The sequence below is a fragment of the Suricata suricatta genome, chromosome 2 (genome assembly GCF_006229205.1).
Source record: "Suricata suricatta isolate VVHF042 chromosome 2, meerkat_22Aug2017_6uvM2_HiC, whole genome shotgun sequence".
Classification (NCBI taxonomy): Eukaryota; Metazoa; Chordata; class Mammalia; order Carnivora; family Herpestidae; genus Suricata; species Suricata suricatta.
The window spans coordinates 77,449,610-77,468,972 of NC_043701.1; the positions used below are offsets into that span (position 1 = coordinate 77,449,610).

Here is a 19,363-nt window from a genome sequence, read left to right on the forward strand (position 1 = left end):
CTTCAGGTACTCACAGCGCTGCAGTCACAGGGTCAGCTGGGCCTGCAGTCTTCTGTGTGGTTGGGCTAGGGGAGGAGTCACCTCCACGATCACGTGGTTGTTGACAGCAGTTTCTTGTGAGCTATTAGACTGGGAGCCTTAAGTTTGGTGGCTGTTGCCAGAAGCTACTTTTGGGTCCTGGTCTTCTGGCCTTCCCAGCACGACTGCTCGCTGCCTCAGAGCCAACAAGGGAAAGGTGAGGGCTGGCATCCTACAACCTGTAATCGCAGAAGTGACGTCTTGTCCCATTTGCCGTATTCTTTTGGTTAAAAGCAAGTCGCTGGTTCTGTCCACAGTTGAGGGGAGGAGCGTGAACACCAGCAAGCGTGATTTGGGGGCTATCTTAAAGTCAGACTACTCCAGTCTCCTTTCATTTCCACTGAGTGGTCTCATAGAATTTGTACTCAGCTAAAAACCATGAGCTCTTGGTTATATAAATTGTTGCCTGCTAAGTCTTTCCATCTCAAACAATTAATAGAACCTAGGTCCCAGACTTCATGTTTATTGCTATTAGGTCTCCTTGTGTTAGGTTTGGCCAGTTGTTCCTATCTGATTAAATATTTTTTAATCCTGGCTCAGCTGTCAGAATATTACATATCTTTTCTGTTGTTTCATGTGAGAATGTAATACATTTTTCTATGATATTCTTTAAGTTGCTGATGAAAATGGTGAAGAGGTTGTTACCTGGTACAGGGTATTTGTGTGTACATGTGCATTTGTGTGTGTGTGTGTGTGTGTGTGTGTGTGTGTGCGCGTTGGACTGGAAGAGAGAAGAGAATGTAAAAGTCCTGTTTCTCATACTCAAAACTTACTTCTGGAATCTGGGCCATGAATCACTTCTGATTCTCCTTCCGATCCTCCTGGGAGTGCAATAGTACAGCTCTCAAGAGCATAGTCTTTCTAGTCAAACCAATCTGACTTTGAATCCCAGCTCCACCCACTGGATAACTATTTTTCCTGATAGAGAGCACACAGAAAGGAGGAGAGTTAGGAAGTTCTAGTTTTCTGTGGGTCATCTTTAAACTTTATGTCATCTGTTCTAGAGTCCAGTGTGTAATATCCAAGTTCAGTTCTGCTGAGTTTCTTCACAAGCTTCATTTAGGACTTTTCATTAAGGGATTATAAAAAATCTTCCAGAACGTGGGGCATCTGGGTAGCTAAGTCAGTTTAGCATCAGTTTTGGCTCATGACTCATGAGTACGAGCCCCGCATTGGGCTCTGTGCTGACAGCTCAGAGCCTGGAGCCTGCTTCGGATTCTGTGTCTCCTTCTCTCTCTCTCTCTGCCCCTCCCCTGCTCATGCTCTGTCGCTCTGTCTCTCTCTCTCTCTCTCTCAAGAATAAATAAACATTTTTAAAAATCTTCCAGAACCTAAAGTAGTTCAGCTATAAAACACTTATTATTTTAGAGATGTTATATGTGTGGACTTTCAGAGTTATGGTTTAAAAATCACCAAAGTCATTTATTTGGTTGTTCTCCATTGCCTTAGATTCATTGCTAAGCCAACTTGAGATCACCAGCACTGCCACAGAATGCCCAGCTCACACAACTGGAAACCCAGAAGTGGGAGCCCAGCACGTTCCATGTCGCTGCATTAGCACATACTTGTGTGAGCCGGTTTTATCTACAGTTGATTGGCGGGGTTCCTTGGTGCCAGAGCCTCTGTGAGAGACCCCTTTGACCCCTTGTCCCTGGAAAATTATTAACAGTCCTTGTTCTGCATAAACCATGGGTGTTCTGCAGGAAAAACCCATAGACCCATTTTTAGCAGCCCTGAGAGAGAGCCCTGTGCAGAAGCAAAAACGGAAATGTGGGAATTTGTGGAACTGTTACTAATTTGGAAGGGTAAGCAAATATTTCTGACAAGCCCCAGCTCTTGAGCTCTGAGCTTTTGAAGTTTAGAGTCTGCTTTTCTTCTGTTACTTGTAAAGTAGGTATTTCAGCAGAGAGACCCTCATTTTCTCAGCATCTTCCTCGGCTCATCATAGAGGCTGACATGATGGGTGTGATCTCTGCTGGACCCGTCAGTGCATAAGTAAGCCCGAAAGAGTGAGTTTGGGGTCATTAAATTATAGTTCATCAGGGTCAGACAGGCTAAACCTCTACTGACAAGGGGAGATTGTGCCTTGTTTTTCTTAACAGATGCTAAAAGTCCAGGAAATCACAGACATACCCTTCTGCAAACTGTGTATGCATGAATACAGGAAAGTAAGACCATTTTGTAGCTTATATTTTGACATTTACTTTCTGTTACCATAAATATGCTAAAGAGTTCCAAATGCTTTTCTCGGTTTTAATCCCTCTCCTGAGATGTGTATCTGTATTTCCAGCTGCTCTTTACACATCCCCTCTCGGGCCTTTCTACCATTTAGTAAGTCCAGAACTAAACTCATTGCTTTTACCCCCAAACCTGCTTTATCACCTACATTCTTAATTTTTATCTAATAGCTGCTTTTTCCCTGTAAATGGCTTTTAAGTGGTAACAAGTACATTTTACATCATGACTCACAATGCATACATATACATATACATACACAGGTATAACATGAATAAAAGTTTCCTAAAACAACATGCATCTTTAACATGTACATTACCTTCCGATACTCTTGTTATTTTTTTATTTATTCTCTTTAGAAAAATGCTAATGTCAACCACTCTACATGAAATTTACAGCCCCACCCCAGTGGTCATGTGACCTGCAGTCTGAGAAAACCTGAGACCAAGATAAAATGCAGTCCCCATTTATTCAGTGCGTGGCCCCAGCCTCCCATTCCATAACCCAGCCAACAATCCAGTGACACCAGACTTCACGCTGTAGCCCAGACATGCCGTTCACTCATCCGGGCAGCACTTACTGAGTGCATATTTGGTGCCAGGCACATAGTAGGCACTAGGGATCTAAACGTGAATCCTGCTGTCTCTGCTCCGAGGTCTACAGTGCAGTGCAGAGACAGACCAGTAATCTAACAATTGTAAGAGAGTGGGTAGGTTCTGTAAGAAGTCTGCACAAAACCCTCAGAGATCATAAAAATCATAGCATGTAACTTGGACCAAAAAGGACGGAAAGTTTTTCATGAGCCCATGAGCCGGAGCTAAGAAAAAGAAGTAAGAGTTAACCTGGCCAGTGGTCGGCAGGACATTCCAGAAGAGGAAGCCACTGTCAGAAGGCATGGGTGTATGAGCAGTGTGAGGATTTGGAGAACTGAAAGTATTTTGACACAGCCTTTGTTTATCACCAGAATCCTCTGCTGTCCCCACCCACTGCCCCTACGCCCTTCTCTGTACTTGACCAGCCATTACTCGATGTTCCCATGTAGCTTTTCTCCCCAGCCCCAGGGAGACTCAGGCACACCTCCACTCTGGACTCTCACCTCCCTCTCCCCACACTTCCAAGAAAGCACTTGTGTTGGGGGCAGCCCATCGCTGCCCCCATTCAGCTGTCCCACTGGAGGAGGAGCCCCTCCATGCAGAGCCCAGTCTCGTCCTTCTGTCTTCTGTGATGAACACGGGGTTAGCCCATGAAGGGATGAGCCAATAAAGGAACAAGGAGATGTACCAGCCATAGGCACAGTTTCAGGGGAAGCTGCTTAAATGACTGTGTAGAAGACTTTTTAACCTATCATAGCATGTCTATCATTTGAAGACTGAAAGCCCCCTCAGACGTTATCAACCTGCCTATTTACAGATATGGGACCACATTTGAAATGTCGATGGTGCTATTTTCTTCTGCACTGTATTTGCAAAAGTTACTTTTTACTTTTAAAGAATACCTCTTTTTGTAACTTAAAAGTGTCCTGGGGGCACCTGGGTGGCACAGTTGTTTAAGCATCTGACTCTTGGTTTCAGCTCAGGTCATGTCTCATGGTCGGGAGATCAAGCCCTGCATCAGCTTCTGCACCGACAGCCCAGAGCCTGCTTGGGATTCTTTCTCTCGCCCTCTCTCTGTCTCTCCCCTGCTCACTCTCTCCCGCTTTCTCTTTCTCTCAAACTGAACAAATAAACTTTAATAAAAAGTGTCTTAGTCAATTAATATAAATGAAAATCTGACATCAGAGACAACATACACCCATTTTCTTCAGTGCACATATAGCTTATCATCTGTGACCATACCTTTAATCTAGATTGTCTTCCCAAAAAGGCTTTCACAGGGAGCAAGACTGATTTTTAATGCCTTTTTTCTTTGCCCACTTTCTGCCCACATTGTATTTCTTGTGCAAATGACCCAGGAGTTGTAGGCAGGAGAATTTGAGGTGTAGAGTCTCATTCTTCAGCACTATAATGGTAACATTTTAAAAGTCTTATGTATTTTCTCTTTGTGGGTGACTTTTATGAGACAGCCCCATAATATTTTATAATCACTTAGAAACAGAGCACTGGATATGGACAGGAATAGTGCCTATGAAGAAGTTTTGCTAACACAGGTATAGTCTGGGTCATAACCGTACTTTTACTAAGAGTGAGAGAACAAGGTTCAAGTTCTGGCTGGACTTCCTGTTGTTTATAAAACCATCAGAGGGTCTGTGCCATATGTGATGGATTGATTCTGATCAAGTCATGGTTTTGAGCTGAAAGTTCCTGCCTTTAGTTGCTAGCGTCCTTCACGACTTTGATGAAGATTTTAGTGGAAGCTCGAAGTGGAACATTGCTCAGATGAGCTGTGTGCACTGCCCATCAACCTGGTTGTCTCCCTGTCTTGAAATAGTAGAATTAATGAAAAGAAGGGGGAAGTACTGGGACTCCTGAGTGGTTTAGTTTGTTAAGCGTCTACCTCTTGATTCCAGCCCCGGTTATGATCTCGTTGGTTCATGAGTTTGAGCCCTGTATCTGCGCTGACACCGCAGACCTGCAAGAGTCTCTGTCACTCCCTTTCTCTGTGCCCCTGCCCTGCTCTCTTTCTCTCAAAACGAGTAAATAGATAAAAATACCAAAGAAATTTTAATAAAAATTAAATTTTTAAAAAGAAGAAGAATGCCTTTTGCAGACACTGTCACTGCAGTGGTTCACGTCAGACCCTGTGTCTCTGCCTCCTTTCCTGTCTTACAGCCCTCAGCCCTCTTACTGTCTCCTCACCTCCCACCCAGCGCATCCATAGTGTGGCTGTCTTTGTGTAGATGCGCATATTGATGTAACTCTTGTTTAGTTCTTGCAAAATTACCCAGTTACAATGGAAAAGAATTGTATTATTTCATTCCAAAACCCAGATGTGGTGTTGGGGAATACAGTAATGTATTTAATTCTGATTCACTAGAGTAGGAAGCAGTGAGTGAAACACTCACCCTGTGTGTGCCACCCTTGGACATGACAGCCCTGTACTCTATTAAATAAAGACATAAATAATCCGAGCTCTGTATTTCCTTGTTTCTTAGGAGTCCCTGCTAATCCTCAGATAAAGTGAATATGCTTAATTTCCTCCCATGATATCTGTTATTCCTCCTCTTTTGCCAGTTTCTGGATTTATGTCTTTACCTTCCTAACCTGTTGGACTGTCCGTGTTGGTCCATCAGAGGTTGAGTTCCATACAGCATGTGGCACTGACTCCCCTGAGCAGGGAGGGGGTCACTATATTCTCCCACATGGCCCATGCCTCCCTGACCTGACCCTGTTTTCTAGGGGTACTTTGAATAATATCTAGTACTTACATAGTGCTTACTCATGCCAGGGGGTGGGTAATGTTCTCACCATAAACAAGGTACTTGCTGTTGTCACACCCAGTTTACAAGCAAGGAGATTGAAAGTTCAGTGAGGAACCTCACTGGGTTATTTCTATCCCATGATCGCACAACTAGTAAGTAGGGGAGCAAGGATCTGAACCCAGAAAACCTATCTCCAGGATATGAGCTCCTACCCTCCAAGTCTACTGTACTTGACCGGTGATTCACCATGATCATTGAGTATGACAGCAACCAATGGTTGTAGCGCGTGTGCGGGCGCACGGAAGCAAGGACGCGAGGGCAAGGGAATGAGGAAAAGAAGGAAGAATCAAAGGCTGGGAACGGGAGGGACAACAGGAGCGGTGCCCATAGCCACTTTATTTCTCACATGCAAGCAGTTTTATAGAAACAGCCACAGCTAAGAGAAGGGTTTTTTCTAGACAAAACTTTTTCTGTTCCCACAGTTATTGTTACAACATTTTCCTGGGAACTTCACACCCTCTTCTTATTGTTATTATAAGAGTGCCAAAGCGTGAAGGACATTTGTACAATAACATCTCAACTCCAGAAGCTTGAAGGACATTGGTGCAATAACATCTTAACTCAAGTGAATTAACCTCTGAGGAATTGGATCAGCCACAAGGGCTGTACGGGCACGAGAGCTTTGCTCCATCACGCTCTCCTTACTGGCTCCTCGCTGCTGCTCACCACAAATGGTGGACCTGAATGGTCCCATGGAGTGAACCCAGTTATATGTGAGCTAAGATTGCCCTTCAGCCAGATCAGATATCATCGTGGTGATAGAAAAATACATGGAGAAAGAAGGTGACAGTGTGGATGAGGAGAGGAGCATGTGTAGGGAGGGCCGTATTTGGGGATGAGGAAATCCTTAGCCGCATAAAGATGTTGATTGAAATGAGCAATATGGCCAATAGAGAATGAGCATCCCACGCTCTCTGTCCTGCTTCTTTGAAACCTTGTGATGCTTAGAGGATTTGGGGGAGGAAATGACAGAATTATTACAGCTGTTAAATGATCAGACATCTGATCCTGAAGTGAAGGACAAAAGCTCATGCAAGAATCATGAGGGACATACACATATTCTCTTCAGTTCTGTGGAGCTAACAACTTACCGTTTGAGTCCTAAGCCTACCTAGGAAGTTTGGAGTTAATAAAATGCAGCAGATTAAACTTACTGCATTCAGCTGCATTTGTTCAAATGCAGACATTCATCTTGGGTGGCTTTTTAGTCTTTAGTGTGGGGTTTGTTTGTACTGAAATAAAATCCCTGGCACACGATCATGAAAAAAAATAACCCAGAGTTTCATCATATGTAGTGTACTGTTTTTCTACACTGGAGAATTTTGAGTGGTTTGGAAATAATAAGTCTGTTTCCACAATTTCCTGCTCTCCACTAGGTTCTTGGAACACCAAATGAGGACACGTGGCCTGGAGTTCATTCTTTACCACATTTTAAGCCAGGTATGTTTCACTAATTACAAATGACTAAGTGCTTCCTCTATGCATATTGGATAGATACGCATCCCCCCTCAGGCTTATATATTAAACCTTGGGAAATCCTGGTTATGTGCCATTGTATATTCTGCCTATTAGTGGAGGTGCCCTTTTGTTGTTACAGTTTGTAAAGGTGGAATTAATGACATTCCTCATGAGAGATTTTCACTGTGTGTACCTCCTGTGAGTTGACTGGATGATCTTGATGTAACCATTTTGTCATCAGACTAACATCCTTGTCTATAAACAAAATTTAAATCAGGGTGCTATGATCTGTCTGAATGATTCCTTATAAAAATACTAGGAAAAGCATTAAATTGTACATACGAAAACTTTACATTTTGGTTTGTTTTTTAAAAACTACTGCTATATAGTCAATTAGTTTGAGTTTGAACATATTAAATGTTTGAATGTCTGTTGGGCACCATGCAATCTTTTTTAGTGTTAAATATTTAAACCTCTACACTGGAAAATCTGAGAAAAATGCTGAACCTTTAAAATAAAATGTTAATGTTTTCTTTACCAGTAGGTGGCAGTGAAGAAACTTTCAGTTTTAATGATTACACTTAGAAAAAGAATCTATCTGAAATGTGGTAATTTAAAATTTTTATAGGAGACATGAAAAGTTTGGAATTGGAAATTTAATGAAAATCAATGGAGTGAATTATTGTAAATAATTATTATTGGGATTCTCTTGGGTTTTTTTTTTTTCCTCTTTGCTCTGTTACAAAACATAGATTTTAAAGTGCAGACCCAACATAAAAATACTGAACGGGACTTTATAGAAGATCTAATAGTCCATTATTTTATGAGGGAAAAGAGCTATGAATAATTTCTGTTTTGGGAGCCAAGTTTATTCTCTTGCTCCTCTCCCCCTCTTTTGGGGCATCAGGAGTAAATTATTAATCCCAAAGAATGACTGAGTTGGGAAACTATTTTTATTCTCAGTATTTTTCTTCTGAACATGTACAGTGTGCAGAGAATTCCTCTATCTTCTTGTACTCTTATTGAAAATCTTAAGTTAACTTCTATGTTCTGAAAGACTATAGAAACTTAACAATTTAAGTTTTGTTTTTCTTCTCTTTCTTAATGAAGCAAGAAGTACCGTCTAATTACTACAGGTTCCTAATCTGAGTCTGAGAACACAGCTCTTTATAAATGTTCCAAATGTGGGCTGTGGAAGAAGGTTAGCTTTCCCATGTTGGGATCTAAAATCTCAAGTCCTAAGAAAATAGAGGAGGATCTGAAAATATTTTACATAAATAAGTTAGATGCAGAGAGGAATAATTACGACCATCATTTGGCCTGCCAAGTTTCTGCACTAGAAAAGATGGAGTAATGGGTTTATTTTGGTGTGAATAGAATTCATCTTCATCAACAATGTACAAAAGCATTTATTAAATGTGTTCTGGAAATTACTATGATGTAGTGCAAGTTAGGCTAATATATTGGGAACTTTATGAGATCAGGAACTGTGCATTGTTCATATTTTGGTGTTCAGTATATGTTTGTTGCCCTGAATTATACTGAATGTTTAAAACAGACACTATTTATATGACTTTTCCAGGATAGAACATAGATAAATTAAGAATATGTTTAAGTTATTTAATATTATGTATAAGTGTCAAGACAGACCATACATAAAAGATAATGGGGGATCAGAAGGATGACATATTTAGATGGTGAAAGGCATGGGTGCTGAAAAACAAGAAAGATTTTCCCGGCAGAGCTGGGGGCCTGTGGATAAAAGTAGACATGGGGACGCCTGGGTGGCTTAGACCAACTCTTGATTTTGGCTCAGGTCATGAGCTCAGGGTTTGTGAGTTAGAGCCCCAGGTTGGACTCTGCACTGTCAGTCAGAGCCTGCTTGGGATTCTCTCCCTCTCTCTCTCTCTGCCCCTTCCCTGCACTCTCTCTCAACAAATAAACTTAATCAGACCATCAGGGAAGTCCTAGTCTCTGACTTCCTGGACCCCATCCTCCCAGAGAAGAAGAAATTCATTCCTCGAGGAGAAAAACACCAGTGCTAGGGTCTACCTGTCCCACCCCCACTCTGCCCCTCCTTAGCCCACCCCCGAAGAGTGCCTTAGAAAGTCAGGGAAAGCAAAAGAGCTTGAACCTTAAGGACATGCTTTTTTTTTTTAATAGATTTTTTTTTAGAACAGATTTAACCTCATAACAAAATGATTGCACCTATATGCCTGCCCCAACACATACACACCCGTTACCAACATCTCTCACTAGAGTGGTTCATTTGCTACAGTTCGATGAACCTAAACTGACACATCACTATCATCATCCAAAGTTCTTAGTAAACATTAGGGTTCACTGTTGCCGTTGTATGTTCTGTGAGTTTGGACAAATGTATAATGATACATATGTACCATTATTGTATCCTATAGAGTAGTTTCACTGCCCTCAAGATCCTCTGTGCTTTGCCTATCATTCCTCCTTAACCTGCTACTCCCAGCAACCACTTTTTATTTTTAATTGTCTCCATAGTTTTGCCTTTTCCAGAATATCACAAAGTCATACAGGGTGTTGCCTTTTCAGATTGGCTTTTTTCAGTTAGTAATATGCACTTAAATTGTCTTTGTGTTTCCTCATGTTTTGATAGCTGATTTCTTCTTAGTGCTAAATATTCCATTGTTGTGATATATTTCAGTTTATTTATCCATTCACCTACTGAAGGACATCTTGACTCTTTTAAGCTTTGGCAGTTATGAAAAAAATGCTATAAACACCTGTGTGCAGATTTTTGTATGGACATAAGCTTCCAGCTTATTTGGGTAGATACCAAGGTATGTGACTGCTACATCATACATACTTGGCTTAATTTTTTAATAGCTAATACATTTAAGCAACTCAAAATAGCAAATAATATGAAAAAGAAGATATCAAAGAATATGGTGCAAAGCCTTCCCAGCCCTGTCTGCCGTCTTCCCACTTCCCCAGAGCCACTGCTCCCACCACAGGCCCCCATTTTATTAGTTTCCAACTTTAAACACAATTTTAGGTCATTCCTGTCTCATTAATGCATCCTGTAAGTCTTGTCATATTACTGTATAGAGGAGGCCAGTGGGTCTTCCATCTCCTCGTACAGCTGCGTTGTCTTCCATTTCTGAGTTGAACCAATTCCCTCTTTATGGGCATTTGGGTTGTTTCCAGACTTTTGCCATTATAAATACCATAACCCTGCGCGCGCGCACACACACACACACACACACACATATACACATGTTGCATGCATGCAGGTATATTTTGAAGGATAAATTATCAGAGGTAGGGTTAAATATCAATACATACACACAATTATAATTTTGAACATTCTGTCGAGTTGTTGTCCAAAGAGATCGTGTTGGTTGGCTCTATTATCAGCAATATACGAGAACACTGCTTCTCCTCTCCAAAACTTTTATTAGAGTTTGCCAATCTGTTAGGTGACAGAAGGGGTCTCAATACAATTTTTAATTTCATGCTCTTTTTTATGATGAGATTAAGCATCTTTTCATATGTTTGAAGATCACTTACATTTCCTTTTCTGTGAAGGGTTAATATCTTTTGCCCACTTTACACTTGAGTTGTATGTTGTTTTCTTACCAATTTCTATGTGTTCTTTACATATTGAAGAAAGCAATTTTGAAAATAATCCTCTCTCTCATATCTTACTTGACTTCCTTAACTGAATAAACTTTGCCTCATGAGAACAGAGTTATGGTGATTTAGAACAATGCAGTCATTATATTTTTTAAAAGATGAGTTGCTATTAGAATTATTGTACAAATTTATATATGTACCTTTGTAAGAAAAATTTTTTTCAAGTGGGTTATTTTATAGCTATGATCTAAGCCATTAATAAAAGCCAGAAAGTTGAGTCTCTTGCTTTTAACATATTCTACTCTAATTACCTAGAAGACCTTTGTTGTTGTTGTTATTTTTAATTAACTTATCTTTATAGTTAATTTCTATAGCATAAGTCTAATTTCTTTATTCATTCAGCAGTATTTATTGAGCACCATGTGCATGACTAGGGAGTGGGGACACTGCAGTGGGAAAAACACACACACAAGATCCCTGATAGACAGGAGAGACACGTAATACATAAAATATATAATACACTCCATGGCAGGGAGTAAGTACTCTGGAGGGATATAGAGGAAGAAATGGGTTCTGGAAGTGCCAGCGAAGGGGGCAGTTCACAGTTTTAAATTGTAAATGTAATCAAGGAAGACCTCACTAAAAAGATGGCATTTGACTCCAGGATATGAGAGAGAGGGCCATGAAAATATTTGCAGGAAGAACTTTCCAGACAGAACAGCAAGTACAAAGTGGGAAGAGGAGGGTATAAAATCAGGTCAGACACAGCAGGGACTGTGGTAGGAGGAATCCCTCGCTATTTACCCTGAACCAGATAGAAAGTACTGGAAGATTTTGAAAAAGGCTGCACACGATCTGGATTGCATTTTACTAAGATTACCTGGTCTGTTGTGTTGAGAATGGGGGGCCCTGGCACAAGCAGGGAGATGAGCAAGGAGACTGTGTTAGGAGTCTAGGAGAGAGATGATTAAATGTGCCACAAATAAAACTACCTTACTTTCTCGACTTCTTGGTTAAACAGAGAACTTAACATGGTTTTCCCTTGGAACATATGGCAAAACTAGAGAAACATTTTTAAGAACAATTGCCAATATATTAAAAAAACAATTGTGTAACAGCTGGGTCTTTTTTCTTTAGTATTCAGCCTGTGTATATCCTCTTCTGCTCTTAACATTTATGCTGACCAAATTCCTCAACCTCATTCCTTAACCTCTTATGGGAATTCGCTTATTCCCATAGCAACCAGGCAGCCGGGACAGGCCACTGCCGCATAAAATAAATAAGTCCGTATGTAACACACACGTGCACACACATATACATACACGTGTGTGTTACATATAATAAGGAGTCTAAAGGAGGGAGATGCTGTTTTTCCATCATTTCCTTCTATTTAAATTTCTCTCCAAAGAAGTGGGAAGTGAGTGTGTTGCTTTGAACCTGATTGCTTTCCCATTTCTTTTCCCTCAACCTCGGGGTTCTTTGGTGTATGGTCTTAAAAGTAGAGATCTCTCTCTCCCCTTTCTCCTTCCTTTCCTCCTGTCTCCCTCTCTCTGACATCAGAGTGTCTCCTTTTATCACTGTGCTTGCAGTGCTTGCTGAGGGCCAGCCTTCAGAGGCGAGAGGTTATTCTTGGCACTTCAGTAGTTCTCTTGCCTTTGACTGGATGCATCATAGTCCAAGTCCCATTCGCTAATACAGTGTAAAAGCCCACTGTAAAACTAAGACAATTTTCCCTTCTCTTGTTTCATAGTTATTCACTGATGGGACACTTGCACACAATGCTCTGTTCCTCGCTTTCCCTCTGAGATAGTAGAAGACTTCCCCATGTGAATCCCAGGATCACCTTCTCCTGTCCACTTCACCTATCGCTCCTTTACTTTGACAGAGACTACATGATTTATGTGCCTCTGGTGAAGTGATACCCGAAATTCTTTGTTATATAGACAGGCTTAACATTATTATTTTAAAAAAAAAAACATGTTGCGTACATATTTGATGTGTTGTTTATGCTTTGCAGAAATGTAATCCTAAATCAGGGTAGAACATAGGTAGACATTTGAGGCTGTCCAGGCTGGTGGAATCCAGGTGGGTGACCAAGAGCGCTGAGAAGACTTTGGAATTGCCTCCTGTTGAGGAAGACCCTCAGGGCCAGGAGGGAAAGCACTAACGATTTAAGCAAACTGAACATTAAGCTGGAAGAGGCTCCAGGGAGCATCCAGTCCTCGCTGTAGCCTTTGTAAGATTAGGACCCTGAGGTCAGAGATGTGAAGGGGTCTCTCCGAAGTGGATGTAGATCCTAAGTCATCGTGGGTTTCAGTGCAGGGCTCTTTCTTCCCAGCATACACCATGGACCGCCATGGCACTGGGTCTGTAGCCTGATTGCTGTGCCATGATTTCTCACCGCCCTTTTTCCAATGAGAACTGTATTGACAATCAGTCTATAAAGAAAATAACAGAAAACCAGAGATGATCTGATCTCTGGAGTTAGTGAAATGTGTAGAACCACAAATGCCACTTTGTATAAAGTAGTTTGGCTTCAAAATAACATGTAGACTCCCATGTATGATATTTTTATTCATCTCTTAAGTGCTTCCAACAAAAGGGGCATTCAACAGCATTCAGTTAGTGACAAATTGTGATTCACGAGCTTAAAAAAGGAAGGCACTGTAAAATTCAGGAAGAAAAAATGTTGCTAGACCACAAGTAATTAAAAGAAATAAAATTAAAACTAAAAAATATCTATGTTCTCAACTCAAGCAAGAGTACAGAGCATTTCTAAAGTGATTATATAATTCCAATGAAAAAGTTATCTAATATAAGAAGCTGTTTGATTAAAGAAAGTTTGATGAAGATAGAATGTTTTTTAGTGAATAAAGTGAAATAAAAGAAAGATTTGCCATCAGAGGCAAATTGAAGAATAGTAGTATTTTTAAGCAAAACTAAGCCCACAGACACATTGACCTTGAAGGCAACATTTAAATGTGGACTTAGTTACAGACAGAGAAGGACAAATACCATATGATTTCACTTAAATGTGGTCAGTTGCCAGAGGGGAGGTGGGTGGAGGACGGGCCATCTGGCGATGGGCACTGAGGAGGCCATGCGACGTGCACTGGGTGTTGTACATAGTGAGGAATCACTACGTACACCTGAAGGTATTTGTTTCTACACCTGAAACAAATATTACACTGTATGTTGACAAACTGGAATTTTTTTTTTAATTTTTAATATTTTATTTATTTTAGATACAGAGAGAGACAGAGCATGAGAGGGGGAGGGGCAGAGAGAGAAGGAGACACAGAACCGGAAGCAGGCTCCAGGCTCTGAGCTGTCAGCACAGAGCCTGACGCGGGGCTCGAACCCACGAACGTGAGATCTGACCTGAGCCGAAGATGGAGGCTTAACCGACTGAGCCACCCAGGTGCCCCGACAAACTGGAATTTAAATAAAAACTTGAGAAACATAAAAATATAAGACAAATGAATAAATGAAAAGCAGAAACAGACCTATGAATACAGAGGGCAGACTGATGGTTGCCAGAAGGAAGAGTGTGGGGGCAGCGAAATGGGTGAAGGGGAGTGGGAAATGCAGGCTTCCAGTTATGGGATGAGTAAGTCACGGGAATAAAGACCACAGCATAGGGAACACAGTCGATTGTATTGTAGAAGTGTTGTATGAGGACAAAAGGCAGCGACACTTGTGGGGAGCACAGCATAATGTAAGCAGATGTTGAGTTTCGTTCATACTCCTGAAACTAATGTAACATTGTGTTGTCAACTATACTTACTTTAAAAAAGAAAGAAAGAGGGGTGCCTGGGTGGCTCAGTCGGTTAAGCCTCCGGCTTCGGCTCAGGTCAGATCTCATGTTCGTGGGTTCGAGCCCTGCGTCAGGCTCTGTGCTGGACAGCTAGCTCAGAGCCTGGAGCCTGCTTCCGGTTCTGTGTCTCCCTCTCTCTCTGACCCTCCCCCTCTCATACTCTGTCTCTCTCTGTATGAAAAATAAATAAAACATTAAAAAAAATAAAAATAAAAAAGAAAGAAAGAAAGAAAAAAAGTATGTGTAGAGCACCAGGGTCATAAAAAAGAAATGAAAGAAATAAATCTAAAAATATAGCTAGATACTATGACTTAGTTGTACCAAGGTTTTGTAATGAGGTGAAGAACTTCTTAAGTCCTGACTATTCAAAAGCCTACCTGGGGCCCAAAAACTAGATCCAGACTTAATTCCAGAGGGAACATATACATTCTTTCAGAAATAGGATGCTATGGTGACAACATCTTACATTTTATGTGGCATTTTATTATTTACAAAACATTTTAATATATTACCCCAATTGGTATTTGGAATAACTCTGAGTTATTCTAATGTTATTGCCCTAAAATATTTATCCCATTTTACAGACCAGAAACTGAAGCTCAGAGAGACTGTGTGTCTTGCCCAAGGCTACATCCTCAGGATGTAGTGCAACCAAAACTCAACCCCAGGTCTTGCCAGTTCCCAGCCTGGTATTCTCACTCCTGCCTGTGCCTCTCTTCAAACGGGTTTCCCAAACCCAGGAGTATGAGGAAGAACTGTCAGGCTTTTCTCAGTCCTGCCTTGCAGCATCTTGGGAAGATCTGTATCTTCTTACAGATACCAGAACCATCCTCCACCTGCTAAGAGGGGCATCTTCTTCAGTCCTTTAGCCTTGTGCTTCCAATACATTGCCAACTCCAAAATGCCCCCTGTGGATGGTTAGCTTCACACATGCAGTCTTAGTACATATTCTGAGAATTACCCAGTTTCATGAATGCAGACCTAAGGAAGTTTGGGTCCTTAGCCTTGACTCACATTCTTGGCTTTCCCCCTCATCTTTAACAAGGTGACAGAGAAGCTGAAACTGTTATGGGGACTATTCAGTGCAGAAAGATTGAAAGGAGGACATCTTCATGCCAAGATGTTGCCCTTCAGAGACCACAGCTTTAGTCAGAGAGCCCTGTGGACCTGCAGAGACATCTTCCTTGCTCTTGCAGAGCAATCATGTCTGCTTCATCCAGCTCACAAAGTCCCATGGAAATTAAATGAGATAATCTATTTTTATATTCTTTTTTGCTTTGTATTACTTACATTCTACCTAACTTTAAGAAAATCTAAGCTAGCTATATAACTGATACATAAAAGTACTTATAAACTGCTAAGCGCATGTAATTACAAAATAATATTTTGTTCCATTTGTATCGTGTCCTCTACCTGGCATTTTTTCCCCCACTCGCCATTAATGCTTTATCTCAAGAATCATTTTTATGCCTTTTTTTTGGACTGATTGCTAGCAACTGTAATGACCATGGTTTACATCTGGGTGTACAAGAGTATAACTGTGTGATGGTTATAAAAATGGACTTTAACAATTGTTCAGATATCTGACTCTTATCTCCCATTTTATTGCTAAAAGCTCTGTGAGTCTGCTTGACCCAAGGTTTAGGCCATTTAGAGTGTCTCCACCCACCATCAGCCTCCACCTTCTCCAGCTTTGCAGTTCCTCCTCCCAACAATAAATTTCACTCTGGTCACATAGTGAAAAAGCCAGTTATTGAGTAAATTTATGAATGAAGTGAACTTTATAGATCAGAGGAATATTTAGAAAAGGTTAAACATGACAGGAAGGGAAGATGGCCTTTATTTTTTCACACTCTCTGATTGTGGCAGTCATGCTGGGAGGTCACTGGTGGCTGCAAGCCAGAGAGAGCATGCCAACTTGGAGAGGCCACATTCAGTCAGGAGTAATGAGCTTCAGATACTGTCATAGTTCAGATTCTTGTCGAGTCCTCCACTACATGCCAGGCAGACTGTAGGGGCTAAAGACAACAGTTGTGAGCAAAGCAGATGAAACCTCTTTCCGTACGGAGCTTATGTGCCAACCGAGAGACAGAGAGCAGGCAGCTTACAGTTTGGTGTGGCGGAGAAATGTGATCCTGCAGAGCCACAGATGATTCAGAGGGGTGGGTTCTGGTAGGCCAAGGTGAGGAGTCAGGATTTTATTTGAAGTCCAAGAAGAATCACTGAGCAGGGAAGGAAACTGATGTTTTAAGTTTTAAAAAGGACCCACTGGCTATAAAATGTCACAGACCTATTACACAGATGGAAAGAGGCTGCACTTAAAAAGTGTGAACTCCTCTTGGTTGGGAATTTCTGTCTACAGCTCTGGGTTGAGAAGGGTCTATAAAAGCAAGTATGGGCTTGGGGAAAATTATTGTCACACCAGTTAACAGTGATGCCATAGACATGGGGGATAGAGCTGACCAAGGATGTGTTATGAAATAAGCCATAGAACTGGCCAGTGCTTTACAATAAAAATGAGAAACAGCCAAAGATTTTGATAATCACTAAAAAACATAAAATGACAGTTCAGTTCCTCCCCTGTATCTAGGCAGATCTTTGGAGGGAAATAGCTTTATGAATTGCAGAAATCCATTTTAGTGCAAAACGGGTACTTATTTTCTCTGTATCTGCTTGAAGAATTTCCCATGCATTTTCACTAGGTGGCATCAATAATGACAGAAACTAGCAAAGTGTCTAGAAAATGTCAAAGAAAATGTAGTAACAATTTCAAGGAGAAACGAAGATCTTCTGATGGCAGCCTTATCAAAACAAAACAAAATGAAATCCTAAGTAGACTGGTTTCATTAATGCTTTCATTACTGAAGTTTGTAAACTTAGTTGGAGAATTATCTACACGTCATCTCACCAAAGCTGTGTAGAATGCTAGTCACTAAGTCAAGATTTCTCCATCTCTTCAATAATCCTGCTGTCTGCCCTCCAAAACAGAACTAAAATCCTTGTATACTGTCCAATGTGTGTGATTTGGTTAACATCATGTCTAAGAAAAGAACTAGAAATTTAGCCTGAGAGTGAGTTCAGAATCAAATGAAGACATGGGTAATTTTCAAGGTACTGAAAGAATTGTCATCTCCTTATAAAATAGATCATTTGAGTTGTTAGAATGCCACGCACATTACCATAAACCAGCCATACACTTACTGTTTTAATTTGTAACATGATGCTCACAATAATGGCAGCAAATGTATAACTAGAAATCTATGCATTACAAAAGGTCCTCCATGTATCCTGACTCTGAACTTTTAAACATCTTTCCAAAAACTTTAAAACTCAAGATCTTAGGAAGGGGGACAGATAATTGGAAGTTCAAATCTAAAACAAGACAAGTTGAGATTCCTACGTTCAAGTTGGGTCTGACCCAGCCCAAGTACCTGAGTAGTTAATTCTGTCTCTAGGGAAGGAGTGGGACCCCCCCCCCCCCCGCCACCACAGGCCTAAGCCTTGCATAGTTAGCCATCCTGAGCAGTGATTTCATACATCTGTGAGAGATTCATGACGAAGTCATTGAACCAAGGGTACGATGAAGGAAGGAGTATTATTTCTAAAATGCCTATTTGGGTCACTCTGCTTTTTTGGAGTTGAAATCTCTAAAATCCCCATATTTTGTAATAAATTTAGCCCTCTCTGTCTGGGGTAAACTCTCATCTTCTGTGCAGGAATGCTGCTTTACTTCTGTTCTAAGAGCTGGAGATTTTTAAAACCTGTGTCTTCTATGTCCTGATCAGACTATCAACTGAAATGTTCAGTGCTGGCGCAGTTTTCCTAATAGAAGAAAGTGAAGTTGGCATGACAATTCTCGTGCATACTTGTAAATACAGTTTTCTTCTGTTGATGATCCATTAGTATCGGTCCCATGTTTGAATATGGGCTACTTATGACCACACATGTTTTGTGCACTATTCTGTGTCCACAGTGCTTGCACAGGCCCTGGCAAACAGTAGGCACATGATAAATATTTGTAAAATAAATGAGAGAAAGAAAGAATCCTCATGCCTCCTATCCTAAAGGATTTAAGAATATTATATGCTACATCAACAAGTAATAAGAGTGATTATTTGAAATGTCACAGAGTGGGGGTGCCTGGCTGGCTCATTTGGGTTAAGCATCCAACTTCAGCTCAGGTAATGATCTCGTGGCTCATGAATTCAAGCCCCGTATCAGGCTGTGTACTGACAGCCCTGGCCTAGAGCCTGCTTCAGAATCTGTGTCTCCCTCTCTCTTGCCCCTTCTCTGCATACTCTCTCTCTCTCTCTTTCTCAGAAATAAATAAACTTTAAAAAAATAAAAATGAAATGTCACCATAGTGAATCATAATTGTGTTCCGTGTTCACCTTTAAAGAACCAGGACCTTTTTGCCTCATTGAAATAATCCTAAGAAAGGCCTCAGGTTCACCACCTCTGCCAGGTGGTAGGATGGCCACAGCTCTTTGCTGAAATTACTACTACTTTCTTAGAAGCTCAGTAAGAAAGAGTAAATGTATTCATTAAGATATAAAATAATCCTAAAAGATTTAAATTGTGAATGTTAGAATATGTTGTTTAGAGGAGTTAATTATCAAGTACATCCCACATTTCCTTTTTCCATTTTGGATGTACTCATTTTTATATTGACTTATAAAGACTTGTTCCATGATATTATTTACATTGGATGATATTAAGTCTGCTTTCAAAGGATAAACGAAAGT

General features: G+C 40.8%; 1 protein-coding gene across 6 annotated transcripts in view; it reads left to right on the forward strand.

Moving 5' to 3' along the window:
• The window catches only part of CDK14 (cyclin dependent kinase 14), a 583,363-nt gene that overhangs the window by 443,724 nt on the left and 120,276 nt on the right, over positions 1–19,363 (forward strand). For all 6 annotated transcript variants that reach the window (XM_029928660.1, XM_029928676.1, XM_029928646.1 and 3 more), the window contains one exon: positions 7,108–7,171. In XM_029928660.1, the coding sequence (XP_029784520.1) occupies positions 7,108–7,171 (64 nt within the window). The remainder of the gene's footprint in view (positions 1–7,107; positions 7,172–19,363) is intronic.